This window comes from Cyclopterus lumpus, chromosome 22, assembly GCF_009769545.1.
Source record: "Cyclopterus lumpus isolate fCycLum1 chromosome 22, fCycLum1.pri, whole genome shotgun sequence".
NCBI classification, from domain to species: domain Eukaryota; kingdom Metazoa; phylum Chordata; class Actinopteri; order Perciformes; family Cyclopteridae; genus Cyclopterus; species Cyclopterus lumpus.
The window spans coordinates 23,726,703-23,741,524 of NC_046987.1; the positions used below are offsets into that span (position 1 = coordinate 23,726,703).

Consider the following 14,822-nt stretch of genomic DNA (forward strand, 5'->3'; position numbering starts at 1 on the left):
CACTCCACGCTGGAGGATTCCTCTCCTCCCCCCCGCCGCTTAACGATCCCTCTTTCCCTCCCCTCATCTCTCAGGGATTATCTTCCCGCCGCAGCAGGGACTTCTGGGAAATATTAGAAAAGTGGGGGAGGCATCTCCCAGACAGCCTCTCCCTCGCTCTCCCTCTGTCTCATATCACGGCTGCAGCTGTTCTTTATTGAGTTGAGATTGAGTCATTTCAGATTATTAAAGCTCACCTGGATGAGCCTGACTCCACACACAGAAAGGCTGTCGGTTTGATTCCCTAAGGTAGCTCTACGGACCATCAACAGCCGGAGTCATTAGACACTAAAGTTTATGGATCCTACTGTTGGGGAATCCGTTATATTTATATTTATGTTAATCTTGACAAAAATAGAGTAATAAAGTGTCCACACAACCACATAATTATGAGTTAAAGTCCAAAAGAGATTATAGTGATGACTGTACATGGGAAGGCTGGAACCAGAGGTAATTACCCGGAAATAAGGCTGGGCAATATGAGAAATACAATGCATTATGATTACTTTTTCAAATGAGTTAATATCTATATTTATGTGATGTTACAATGAGTCATGTTTCTGCTTCAGCTTTAAGGGGCAAGGAGTATTATCGTTTCTACCACTTTGCATTTAATCCAATATACCAACTCAAAAACGGACCATGGCTATATTGTTGACGAGCCCTCAGGCAGCTCTACTTCGCAGACTTCAGGACTAAGGGCAGACTGGACAGTGACTCACTATCATCTCTCACAACAAGTCCACTACTGGGCCCCTACAGTTCGCCTACAGAGCCAACGGGTCTGTAGACGACGCAGTCAACATGACCCTTCACTTCATCCTCCAGCATCTGGACTCCCCAAGAACCTACGCCAGGATCCTGTTCGTGGACTTCAGCTCTGCTTTCAAGACCATCATCCCGTCTCTGCATGACAAGCTCTCTCAGCTCCACGTGCCCGACTCCACCTGCAAGTGGATCACAGACTTCCTGTCTGACAGGAAGCAGCATGTGAAGCTGGGAAAACATGTTTCAGCCTCTCGGTCCATCAGCACCAGTTCCTCCCAAGGCTGCGTTCTTTCCCCTCTGCTCTTCTCCCTGTACACCAACAGCTGCACCTCCAGTCACCTGTCCGTCAAGCTCCTGAGGTTTGCGGATGACACCACCCCCCTCGGTGGGAGACTAACCATCTGGTGACTTGGTACGGTCTGAACAACTTAGAGCTCAACGCTCTCAAGACAGTGGAGAGGGTTGTGGACTTCAGGAAGAATGCAGCCCCACCCGCCCCCATCACCCTGTGTGACTCCCCCGTCAACGCTGTGGAGTCTTTCCACTTCCCGTGCTCCATCATAATGCAGGACCTCCAATGGGAGCTGAACATCAGCTCCATCACAAAGAAGGCTCAGCAGAGGATGTTCTTCCTGAGGCAGCTGAAGAAATTAAAGCTTCCAAAGACCACAATGGTGCACTTCCACACCTCCATCACTGAGTCCATCCTCTGGCCCGCCATCATTGAGTCCATCCTCTGCTCGTCGATAATTGAGTCCATCCTCTGCTCCTCTATCACTATCTGGTACGTTGCAGCCACTATCAAGGACAAGGGCAGACTGCAGTGTATCATCCACTCTGCAGAGAGGGTGATTGGCTGCAATCTGTCGTCCCTTCAATGCTTGTTTCCTTTCGTGAACCCTGAAGAGCAAGAAAGATTGTAGCCAACCGCTCTCACCCTGGACACAAACAGTGTATACATATATGCTCCACATATCTGGAACAAAGTCCCTGAAAGCTGCAGGTCTGCTGAAACCCTCAACTCCTTTAAGTCCAGATTGAAGACTTTTCTTTTTGCTGTTGCCTTTAATTGAACAGATTCAAGGATATCAATCAATTTATGCATCTCATTACTGCATTTTACCTTTGACTCTCGGCCGCTCTTTGACTCTCTGACGTCTTGTTTTGATGTCTTCCAGTCCGGCTTTCGTCAGCACCACAGTACTCAAACGGCTCTTGTTAAGGTTTTCAACGACATCCACTGAAACACAGACAGTGGAAGAACTTCAGTCTTAGTATCACTAGATCTCAGTGTGTATATGTGTGTATATATGTCTTAGTATTACTAGATCTCAGTGCTGCATTCAACAGGGTTGACCATGATATACTACTAGATAGACTAAAGTCTGGGTAGGACTCTCTGGCACAGCACTTAACTGGTTTGAATCTTACTTGAAGGACCGACAATACTTTGTGTTTGTAGCTAATTACACATCAGAGCTGACTAGGATGACATGTGGTGTTCCCCAAGGTTCAATACTAGGGCCTCTTCTGTTCAAAATCTACAAAGTGTGTTATCATAATTATGCAGACGACACATACCTATACCACATATACCTATACCTATACCACCAGGCGAATATAATGCCGTACAAGGGCTGGGTAAAATAACTATATCACCAGGGGACTATAACCCTAAACCAGGGCTGGGTAAATGCATTTAAGAAATCAACAACTGATTATGTTGTTGATCACATCAGTCTAGTTCTGAGGTCTTTGCACTGGCTTCCTGTCCAACAAAGAACTGGTTTATGAAGCACTGAATGGTTTAGGGCCTAAATACATGTGTAATCTGCTGCTACCTTATGAACCATCCAGACCCCTCAGGTGGTCTAGAACTGGTCTACTTCCTGTTCCAAGAGTCAGAACTAAACATGGAGAAGCAGCTTTCAGGTCTTCTGCTCCACATTCTCCACCCTCAGAGACCCTCAGCTCCTTTAAATCCGGATTGAAGACTTTTCTGTTGCCTTTAATTGAACAGATTTAAGGATATCAATCAATGTCTGCATCTCACTACTGCATTTTAATTATTTAACTGCAACTTTTATTCTATTTCTTGCTTTTTGACTGTTTTTAATGTTTTAATGAATGTTCTTAATTGTTTTTAAATCTTGTTTTCTTTTGCATTATGTTTTGATGCTTTTAATGGTTTTATGTGAAGCACTTTGAATTGCCTTGTTGTTGAAATGTGCTTTACAAATAAACTTGCCTTGCCTATGCTCTTGTATTTTTGTTTGTTTAGTTTTTAGCTGTGTGGTTACATTAACCGGGGAAGAACCTTGAATATCTTTGAACACTCGACAAGCTTTCAACTGAACTCGGAAGAGTAATTAGCCAGGTCGACCCCAGGACTTCCGGGTTTGGTCCACAGCGCTGCTTTGTCCCCTGCAACTGGAGCGGTGGGTCTTCTCACCCCTGGCTGCCACGTCGCTAACAAGCACAAGCCCACCTGTTTACCCTGCCGGAATCTTTCTCTTTCCGGCGCGGTGAGCAGACATAGGTTTGTCTCCACTAGCCACCACTGCACCAGGTTCAATTCAATTCAATTCAGTTTATTTTGTATAGCCCAATATCACAAATTACAAATTTGCCTCAGAGGGCTTTACAATCTGTACACATACATAGGTTGACCTCCATTCTCCGGGCAAGATTGTCGCTGCCGCTCTCTCCTCCCCAAGTCTACTGGCATAGTCTAACAATACCTCAGCTCTCCAGCCTCAATATCTCTGACCACCTGGCTATCACCATGGACATTGACATCCCTATCCCCATCCCAAAAGCTAAGTGCAATATATCTTTCAGAAATCTCAAAACTATCCACCCCACAACTCTGTCAGCCTCTCTTGCCAGTACCATGTCTGCCTCATACACTCTGGCTAACCCAAAGCTCTCTTCTCTACAATAAACAAGCTTCTCAAACCCAGGGACACCCCCTCCAAATCCTTCATAGTGGACAAATGCAAATCTGTCCTTTAATTTTTCAAAACAAAAATGTACATCATTTACAGTAACCTGCACACCTCCCCCACCCTTTCCAGCTCTACATCTACACAATAGCATTACCACTGCTCCTCACTCAACTCTGACCAACTGCCTCACTGACATAAAATCAAGGAGGCAAACCAACTTCCTCAAAGTCAACTGTGATAAATCTGACATGATCATCATTGGCACCAAATCTCTCACCAAAACCAGTCACAACTTCTACCTCACCATCAACAACTCTACTCTGTCTCCCTCCCCACACATCCGCAACCTCGGAGTGACATTTGGCAGCAACCTCTCCTTTGAACATCACATCAAACAAATCACCCGAACTGCCTTCTTTCACTTAAAAAACATCTCAGCCCATCTCCGCCCATCACTCTCCTCATCTGCTGCTGAAACTTTGATCCAACTTCATCACCTCCAGAATTGACTTGCAACAGTATTCTTCATGGCACATCATCCAAAATCCTAAATAAACTCAAGTAGATCCAGAACTCTGCTGCTTGTCTGCTCATCCACTCCCGCGATCACATCACCCGTGTTCTCCAGAACCTCCACTGGTTCCCTGTCCCACAACAAAATCCTTCTCCTCACTCACAAAGCCCTCCATCAGGCCCCCTCCTACCTCACAGACCTGCACCACCACCACACTTCATCCCGTTGGCTCCGCTCCTCCTCTACTCCTCTGATGCCTCCTAGCCATCCCACATAGGATCAAGAAACGGACATGTGATGACAGAGCCTTCTTCATAGCTGACCCCTCCCTCTGGAACTCTTTCCCCAAACTGCACTGACCTTTTCACGTTCAAATCACAAATCAGAACCCATCTTCAGAACTGCTTCTAATGTGTGACTGTTACAGTGCATTTCTTGTCATTTAGCTGACGCTTTTATCCAAAGCGACTTACATTCATACACCGTAGAACAGCTACGGGGAGCAACTCAGGGTTAAGTGTCTTGCTCAAGGACACATCGACTAGGGCAGGCCATGAACGGGGATTGAACCGGCGACCCACTGTCGCCCTTTTTAGAATATAGAGCACACAGTCAGTTTTTTGGATTGTGTGCTCTATGTTCTTATTATTTTTATTTATTTGTTTTTATTGTATAGCTTTTAGGATGATTTCAAAATATTTAGTAAAGTGTCTGAGTACTATGAAAAGCACTATATAAATGAAATGCATTATTATTATTATTTTAAAAACTGTTACTTCTTCACAATCTTTTTAATGTTTGAAACAAAAATTCTGACCAGATATTACATGTTGCACCTTAAATCCTATTTCTGCAGTGTCAGATAAAGACTAATCTACACTAATATTATTGTTATTATACTACTTGTAGACACATCTTTCAAGATTATAAAATTTTGTTTATTAGCTAAAAAAAACATTATTCAGCATTCACCGTCTTGCGTCACATCTGGTAAAAAAAAATCAAGATGATAACGGTAAAAAACCAAGATGGCGATGGCTAAAAACCAAGATGGCGATGGCCAAAAACCAAGATGGCGATGGCTAAAAACCAAGATGGCGATGGCCAAAAACCAAGATGATAACGGACAAAAATCAAGATGGCGACTGCCCAAAATCAAGATGGCGACGGTTAAAAAATAAGATGGCGATGACCAATAACCAAGATGATAACGGCCAAAAACCAAGAAGGCAACTGCTCAAAACCAAGATGGCGACGGCCCAAAATCAAGATGGCGACGGCCCAAAATCAAGTGATAACGGCTAACAACCAAGATGGTGACGGCTAAAAAACAAGATGGCCATGGCCAAAAACCAAGATGATAACGGCCAAAAACCAAGATGGGGACGGCCAAAATGACAAACTCCAGGCTTAAAAACCGCAGTTTACAAACCAGTGGGTGGCATCAGGGTGACCACATCCACTTCCTTTGCTGCATAGATTCTTTCCGACTCATGTGATCCGAACATTTAAAGTAACTCTGGAAAGTCATGTGAAAGAAAGTATAATGTTAATATTTAAAAATTCACGGCATGCTTTTCTTTTAACAAATATTCTGCTTCTCTGCAGTGTAAACGTTTGGAACAGGAAGTGATCCAGGAGAGAGAGTGTTGTGCAGGCGAGGTAAAACACACACACACACACACACACACACCTGGTTTTATGGTTCAGGCTCCCCTGCATTACGATACCACCTTTAACTGGGTCAGTATAATGTAATCCAGTCCAAAACCACCTTTAACTGGGTCAGTACAACACCACCTTTACCTGGGTCAGTACAACGCCACCTAAATGTGATATTCAACACTCAGTCATTATATAAATACATGATTTAAAAGATGAATTTAATTGTTTCCTCATTGATGTTAAATTTAATCAGAAGAAGAACAACAGATTCTACTGAGAATCTTGCAGCTCTTTCTGGGTCTGTTTTCTTCTGCTGAAATATATTAACTTTTGTTATTAATGTAGCACTCAGTCTTTTTTCTGTGTGAAGTCTGTTAATTAGGCTGGAGGGCTCCGGAGGGATTAGAGCCTGAAGAGGTTTTTAATTTCCAACAGAAACACCAGCAGCTGCCGTGACAGATAGACTCAGATCCGCCAAAAAACACCAAGCTGAAACCAGATTCCAGAACTTTTTAAAATCAGAACTTTGTATCAGAACAAAACCACACATCTAAACCAAAACCTTAAACCAAACCTGTAAAACAGAACATTCAACCAAACCTCTAAACCAGAACCTTAAACCAAACCTATAACCAGAACTTTAAACCAAACCTCTAACCAGAACCTTAAATCAAAACTCTAAACCAAAACCTTACACCAAACCTCTAAACCAGAACCTTAAACCAAACCTCTAAACCAAAACCTTAAACCAAACCTCTAAACCAGAACCGTAAACCAAACCTCTAAACCAGAACCTTAAACCAAACCTCTAAACCAGAACCTTAAACCAAACCGCTAACCAGAACCTTAAATCAAACCTCTAAACCAAAACCTTAAACCAAACCTCTAAACCAGAACCGTAAACCAAACCTCTAAACCAGAACCGTAAACCAAACCTCTAACCAGAACCTTAAATCAAACCTCTAAACCAAAACCTTAAACCAAACCTCTAAACCAGAACCTTAAACCAAACCTCTAAACCAGAACCGTAAACCAAAACCTTAAACCAAACCTCTAAAACAGAACATTAAACCAAACCTCTAAACCAGAACCTTAAACCAAACCTCTAAACCAGAACCGTAAACCAAAACCTTAAACCAAACCTCTAAAACAGAACATTAAACCAAACCTCTAAACCAGAACCTTAAACCAAACCTCTAACCAGAACCTTAAATCAAACCTCTAAAACAAAACCTTAAACCAAACCTCTAAACCAGAACATTAAACCAAACCTCTAAACCAGAACCTTAAACCAAACCTCTAAACCAGAACATTAAACCAAACCTCTAAACCAGAACCTTAAACCAAACCTATAAAACAGAACATTAAACCAAACCTCTAAACCAGAACCTTAAACCGAACCTATAAAACAGAACATTAAACCAAACCTCTAAACCAGAACCTTAAACCAAACCTCTAACCAGAACTTTAATCCAAACCTCTAAACCAGAACTTTACACCAAACCTCTAAACCAGAATCTCAGACCAAAACCTTAAACCAAACCTCTAAAACAGAACGTTAAACCAAACCTCTAAACCAGAACATTAAACCAAACCTCTAACGCAGAACGTTAAACCAAACTTCTAAACCAGAACATTAAACCAAACCTCTAAACCAGAATCTCAGACCAAAACCTTAAACCAAACCTCTAAAACAGAACGTTAAACCAAACCTCTAAACCAGAACATTAAACCAAACCTCTAAACCAGAACCTCAGACCAAAACCTTAAACCAAACCTCTAAAACAGAACGTTAAACCAAACCTCTAAACCAGAACATTAAACCAAACCTCTAACGCAGAACGTTAAACCAAACTTCTAAATCAAACCCAAACTTTAAACCCAATCTTTAAACCAGATCTTTAAACCACTGTACATATGCTGTAGTATTCTGGATCAAATTCAGACCCCTGCCCCCCTCCACACACACACACACACACCTTCCCCCCCTCCCCCTCTTTGGTCGACCTTACCTCCTCATGATGAATGTCCGGGCAGGTTGGTTTCATCCCCCCCCCTGTTGACCTTAACTCCTCATGTTAAAGGTCACTGATTATCTCATTTGGAAATTATTCTGATTAATAAGTCGGGCTCTTTTGAAGCGTCTCCTCCGGCCCGGCTGGAGAAGACACATATTGACTCTCAGGGTTTGGTTTCTCTTTTGATGTCCCACTTTAAACTCGCAGACCTTGAGGGCTTTAATTAGCATAGATGAGGAAGAGGAGGTGGAGCAGGTGGAGCAGGAGGAGGAGGAGGAGGTCAGGATATCAGGTCTAATTCCTGCTAGAGACCACTACCCTGTTTGACCAGAGACACAATGAGACACACCATCCTGTCACAGTACACCTTCAGGTTCAATCCCTGTAGCAGCTCTGTCAGCAGGAGTAGGAGGAGGTGAGGAGGAGGCGAGGAAGCAGGAAATGAGAGGAGGTGAGGAGGAGGTGGAAAAGAGGTGAGGAGGCAGGAAGTGAGAGGAGGTAAGGAGGAGGTGAGAAGGAGGTGAGGAGGCCGGATGTGAGAGGAGGTGACAGAAGGTGAGAGGAGGCAGGAGGTGAAGAGATAAGTGGTTAGAGATAGTAAATATACTCTCAAACACATTCTAGGGTGCAGTTTGTTTTAATCTAATTAAACTAGACTGAGCTAATTTTTTCCCACAATGCACATGGAGCCTTTGATCTGCTTGATATGAAGAGTGTTGACACTGATGTTAGCTAATGAGTCAATTAGTTAATTAATCCCTTATTTAAAAAAAACTCTGGATCAAGATGAAGCAGTAAAACAGCCCACATATAATATGACTTAATGACAACCACCATCAGTACCATTATTATCATCATAACCAATATTATCATCATCAACACCATTATTATCACCATCATCATATTACATTAAGCTGACGCTTTCATCCAAAGCGACTTACAATCATGTTACATTAACACACCGTAGACACAGCTACAGGGAGCAATTCAGGGTTAAGTGTTGCTCAAGGACACATCGACTAGGGCAGGCGGGGATTGAACCACCAACCCCCTGATTGAAAGACGGACCTGCTAACCACTGACCCACAGTCGCCCATGATCACCACCATCATCATCACTATTACCACCACCATCATCATCATCATCATTTACACAGACCTTTTTTCTGCTGCTGATGTTGACTTAAATGGGTTGACTATCAGAAGTTTAATGTGATTGACATGTCTTTTTTATCCAATCAGACGGAGCTCCTGAGGCTTCAGAAAGAGAGGAGTGTTTCTCTGGAGGACCAATGGCGGCTGGAGGCGGAGCTACAGGTGCTACGAGCCAATCACAGGTCAGCTTCTACCGTGGTGTTTGTTGAAACTAACTGTCTTTCATCCACTCATTTGTGGTTTGATGAACACAACATATTTTGAGACCTTCAGTGAGCAACGGCAGCCAGCACCGAGGGTCTGATCCCGGATCCTGTAAACCAGTTAAAAAACCAGACAACTAGATGCTGAAGACCTTTTGTCCTTCCACTGACATAAGAATAAAACAAAATAATATAAAAAAATATGTCTTATCAATGACTGTAGCATCATTAAAAAACACCAATCAAGTGCACTCGTACACAGCTCTATGACTAACTGTACTAGTACAATTCAGTTTATTTTCAATTCAATTCAGTTTATTTTTTACAGCCCAATATCACAAATTACAAATTCCCCTCAGAGGTCTTTACAATCTGTACACATACGACATCCCTGACCTTTGACCTCACATCGGATCAGGAAAAACTCCCCAAAAATAACCTTTGACAGGGAAAAAAGTGAAGAAACCTTCAGGAGAGCAACAGAGGAGGATCCCTCTCCCCGGATGGACAGATGAATAGATGTCATGTGACCAGATGAACAGAGTTACAGAGTTACATAAACACATTACATGAATATGACAATGTATGAATGGAAATCCAATCCATGAAACAGAAGGAGGTAGAGAGGAAGGGGGGCGGGGCATCAGCAGGGCCAATGGGAGGCCGGCTCACCAGCATCAGACACCTCCAGGTCCAATGGACCCAATGAGACGTGAAGTCACAACGACTCCGGGGAGGAAGCAGAGTTTATAAGGTGCAATGGAGAGATGTAAATTCATCCATAAGGAGAGAGAGAAGAGGAGATAGGTGCTCAGTGTATCCTAAAACATCCCCCAGCAGCCTATAAGCCTATAGCAGCATATCAAGGGGCTGGACCAGGGCAGACCTGATTCAGCCCTAACTATAAGCACTATTAAAGAGGAAAGTCTTAAGTCTACTCTTGAATGAGGTGACTGGGTCTGCCTCCAGGACTGAAAGTGGAAGCTGGTTCCATAAAAGAGGAGCTTGATAACTGAAGGCTCTGGCTCCCATCCTACTTTTTAGGACTCTAGGAACCACAAGTAGCCCCACATTTAGTGAGCAGCTCTCTAGTGGGGCAATATGGTACTACAAGCTCCTTAAGATATGATGGTGCATCACCAATCAAGGCTTTGTAGGTGAGGAGAAGAATTTTAAATGTGATTCTTGATTTTACAGGGAGCCAGTGCAGAGCAGCTAATACAGGAGTCATGTGATCTCTTTTCTTAGTTTTTGTGAGTACACGAGCTGCAGCATTCTGGATCAACTGGAGGGATTTAAGAGACTTATTAGAGCAGCCTGATAATAAGGAGTTGCAGTAATCTAGTCTGGAAGTAACAAACGCGTGAACCAGCTTTTCTGCATCTTTTTGAGACAAGATGTGCCTGATTTTTGAAATGTTACGTAGATGAAAAAATGCAATCCTTGAGATTTGCTTAACGTGGAGTTAAAGGACAAGTCTGGGTCAAAGATAACTAGAGATTCTTTACAGTGGTGTTGGATGCCAGGGCAATGCCATCTACAGAAACCACATCACCAGATAATTGATCTCTGAGGTGTTCAGGGCCAGTAAAATAACTTCAGTTTTGTTTGGAGGTCATCCATATTTTTATGTCTTTAAGACATGCTTGAAGTTTAGCAAGCTGCTTGGTTTCCTCTGCTTTGATCGATAGATATAATTGAGTATCATCTGCATAACAATGAAAGTTTATGGAGTGATGAAGCAAATAAACATCAGGTGAAACATCCTGTTCTCTGTTCCTAGCTCTCAGGACCTTCTCTCCCCTCTTCCCTCGTTGCCCAGTGATGGCGTCTCTCCAGCAGGTTTGCTGATAATATCTCATCAGGCCCCGCCCTTCCCTGACCCTCCCCCTCATGTCCTGCCCCTGCTGGTCCAGGTGCAGCAGCTGTCGAAGGAGAAGCAAAACATGGAGGCGGAGCTTCAACGCTGTCAGGAGGCAGAGCGAGAGGCCAACGAGAGAGTCCGCAAGTAAGACTCTATTTTTACATACTAAACCCACATGTGCATCTGTTTTTATACTTTAATACAAGAGATTTTTCTTCTGTAGTTTCCAAACTGAGGCTCTTTTGCTCTGGGTCTCTTTTTCCTAATTCAAGCTTTTTAATTCCAGTGAAGGGAAATTTGAACATAAATTATAAACTATACTGGACATACGTCCAGTGACCTAGTGAATACCAGCAAGCATGTTAACACATTTGTTCAAAATGGAATGTAAATATAATCTCATGTATTTCTTGAATACATCAATTACTTTGACCCCCACCCTCAGAGACAAATCTGAGGTGTTAAACGTTGTTGTAATATTGTGAATCATTGGATGATTTGGATTTACTTTGTACTTGACCTGACCACAACCTGTTTGGTGGTCACAAGCTGAAACGGTTACGAACCTGTGAAACGACATAAGAGAGAATCTGAGTGACCGTGATGTTTCCTGTCATCAGAAACATGTTGCTGTATCTAATAGCAGCCGTCAAAGGCTCTGGGATGTGTTCAAAGACTGGTTAAGCGTGTTGGACTAAAGAGATTTGGTTGTGGTGATTCATATTCAGCGGACATCGGTGTGAGTGTCTCTGCTGCCGAGTTGATCAGAAATAATTAATCCTGTAGATTTCGGCTTGTACAGGATGACGGTCGGAGGCTGAATAACGTGAATTCTTCCTCTGCTGCTTCTCATCTCATCAGTCTGAAGATGAAGGGATGAGATTCATGATGAAAACAGCTTAAGTCGTCCGTCTGCGTCCCTCGCCATCCTCCTGGGCTCAAACCAGCAGCTTTCTGCTCTAATTTGGCTGCCAGCGGGGGGGCGGCCGGCTCTGAAGAGCCTCCCAAGTTTCTGAATAGTGGAGAGAGGAATATTTGCTCTCTGGAGGGGAGAGGGTGATAGAAATCTGCTGGTTATTAGAGACGGGAAGTTTAATTTGGTTTGGAGAGAGAGAGAGAGACTCAGAGAGTGTTAGAAAGTCATCCAGGGTCAATTTATCAACTCCTCCCGTCTTCATTTGTGCTTCATCTCAGTTTTCTGCTTTTCCTTTTCTCTTTCTTTTTCTGCACTCACGCAGTTATTATTCATTGTTAGTCAGAATTCACAGACTTCCACCCATAGTCACCATTGTAAAAATGTCCTCACTACAGTCAAAAGTAGATCCCTAAAGGAAGGTAGGAACTAAGTTCCTGTCGGTGACAACTGCAGTGGAATGTAATGCAGATAGAAACATCATTACTGCAGGTAAAAGCTTTACAAGTAGCCTCCTTAGCTGCATACATTGGGAGATAGCTAATGTGCTCATGACTTTCTCTAGAAAATGGTCTATAACAGCTACCGGCCGCCACATCGGCAAGTAAGTAAGTAAAGTTTATTTATATTGCACTTTTCACAGACAAAGGTCACAAAGTGGGGTCGGAAAACAAAAGTGGCCAAAACATTACAAGAGGTAAGAAAGCACAATAAAATACACAATAAAAGATGGTGCATTAAAATACACAATAAAAACATTAAATTAAATAAATACATAAAAAGAGATAAAAAGCAAGCCATAAAGCATGTATTTAACCAAAAGCCAGTATAAACAGGTCTGTCTTTAGTTGGTTTCTAAATGACCGTCAGGTGCAGGCAGAGCATTCCATAACTTTGGTGCTACTGCCTCAAAAGCTTGGTTCGGACCTGAGACTGCAGGCTGGTGAATAAGGGCCAAGTAATTCAGCCACATATGAAGGATTCTGACGGTGCAGTGCTGACCTGAGTATGGGGCTGATGTGAGACCGTCTGTAAGGGACCTGAGTATGGGGTGATGTGAGACCGTCTGTAAGGGACCTGAGTATGGGGGTGATGTGAGACCGTCTGTAAGGAACCTGAGTATGGGGGTGATGTGAGACCGTCTGTAAGGGACCTGAGTATGGGGGTGATGTGAGACCGTCTGTAAGGGACCTGAGTATGGGGTGATGTGAGACCGTCTGTAAGGGACCTGAGTATGGGGGTGATGTGAGACCGTCTGTAAGGGACCTGAGTATGGGGTGATGTGAGACCGTCTGTAAGGGACCTGAGTATGGGGGTGATGTGAGACCGTCTGTAAGGGACCTGAGTATGGGGTGATGTGAGACCGTCTGTAAGGGACCTGAGTATGGGGCTGATGTGAGACCGTCTGTAAGGGACCTGAGTATGGGGTGATGTGAGAGAGACTGTCTGTAAGGGACCTGAGTATGGGGGTGATGTGAGACCGTCTGTAAGGGACCTGAGTATGGGGGTGATGTGAGAGAGACCGTCTGTAAGGGACCTGAGTATGGGGGTGATGTGAGACCGTCTGTAAGGGACCTGAGTATGGGGGGTGATGTGAGACCGTCTGTAAGGGACCTGAGTATGGGGGTGATGTGAGACCGTCTGTAAGGGACCTGAGTATGGGGGTGATGTGAGACCGTCTGTAAGGGACCTGAGTATGGGGGTGATGTGAGACCGTCTGTAAGGGACCTGAGTATGGGGGTGATGTGAGACTGTCTGTAAGGGACCTGAGTATGGGGGTGATGTGAGACCGTCTGTAAGGGACCTGAGTATGGGGTGATGTGAGACCGTCTGTAAGGGACCTGAGTATGGGGGTGATGTGAGACCGTCTGTAAGGGACCTGAGTATGGGGGTGATGTGAGACCGTCTGTAAGGGACCTGAGTATGGGGTGATGTGAGACCGTCTGTAAGGGACCTGAGTATGGGGTGATGTGAGACCGTCTGTAAGGGACCTGAGTATGGGGCTGATGTGAGACCATCTGTAAGGGACCTGAGTATGGGGTGATGTGAGACCGTCTGTAAGGGACCTGAGTATGGGGGTGATGTGAGACCGTCTGTAAGGGACCTGAGTATGGGGGTGATGTGAGACCGTCTGTAAGGGACCTGAGTATGGGGGTGATGTGAGACCGTCTGTAAGGGACCTGAGTATGGGGGTGATGTGAGACCGTCTGTAAGGGACCTGAGTATGGGGTGATGTGAGACCGTCTGTAAGGGACCTGAGTATGGGGGTGATGTGAGACCGTCTGTAAGGGACCTGAGTATGGGGGTGATGTGAGACCGTCTGTAAGGGACCTGAGTATGGGGGTGATGTGAGACCGTCTGTAAGGGACCTGAGTATGGGGGTGATGTGAGACCGTCTGTAAGGGACCTGAGTATGGGGGTGATGTGAGACCGTCTGTAAGGGACCTGAGTATGGGGGTGATGTGAGACCGTCTGTAAGGGACCTGAGTATGGGGGTGATGAAACAATGCGCTGCTTGATCGTCATTGCACAGAGTCAGTTAGACACAGAGTCAGTTAGATACAGAGTCAGTTAGACACAGAGTCAGTTAGACACAGTCAGTGAGACACAGAGTCAGTTAGACACAGAGTCAGTTAGATACAGAGTCAGTTAGACACAGAGTCAGTTAGACACAGAGTCAGTTAGATACAGAGTCAGTTAGACACAGAGTCAGTTAGATACAGAGTCAGTTAGACA

The 14,822-nt window shown here is 44.1% G+C and overlaps 1 protein-coding gene across 17 annotated transcripts in view; it reads left to right on the plus strand.

Moving 5' to 3' along the window:
- The window catches only part of mipol1 (mirror-image polydactyly 1), a 75,098-nt gene that overhangs the window by 59,386 nt on the left and 890 nt on the right, over positions 1-14,822 (plus strand). For 7 of the 17 annotated variants that reach the window (XM_034562753.1, XM_034562754.1, XM_034562752.1 and 4 more), the window contains 4 exons: positions 5,878-5,931; positions 9,194-9,288; positions 11,093-11,317; positions 12,730-12,783. In XM_034562753.1, coding sequence (XP_034418644.1) covers positions 5,878-5,931; positions 9,194-9,288; positions 11,093-11,317; positions 12,730-12,783 — 428 coding nt within the window. Of the gene's footprint in view, positions 1-725; positions 2,652-5,877; positions 5,932-9,193; positions 9,289-11,092; positions 11,318-12,729; positions 12,784-14,822 lie in introns of those variants that run through there. The other 10 variants (XM_034562760.1, XM_034562764.1, XM_034562756.1 and 7 more) reach the window with 10 other exon arrangements.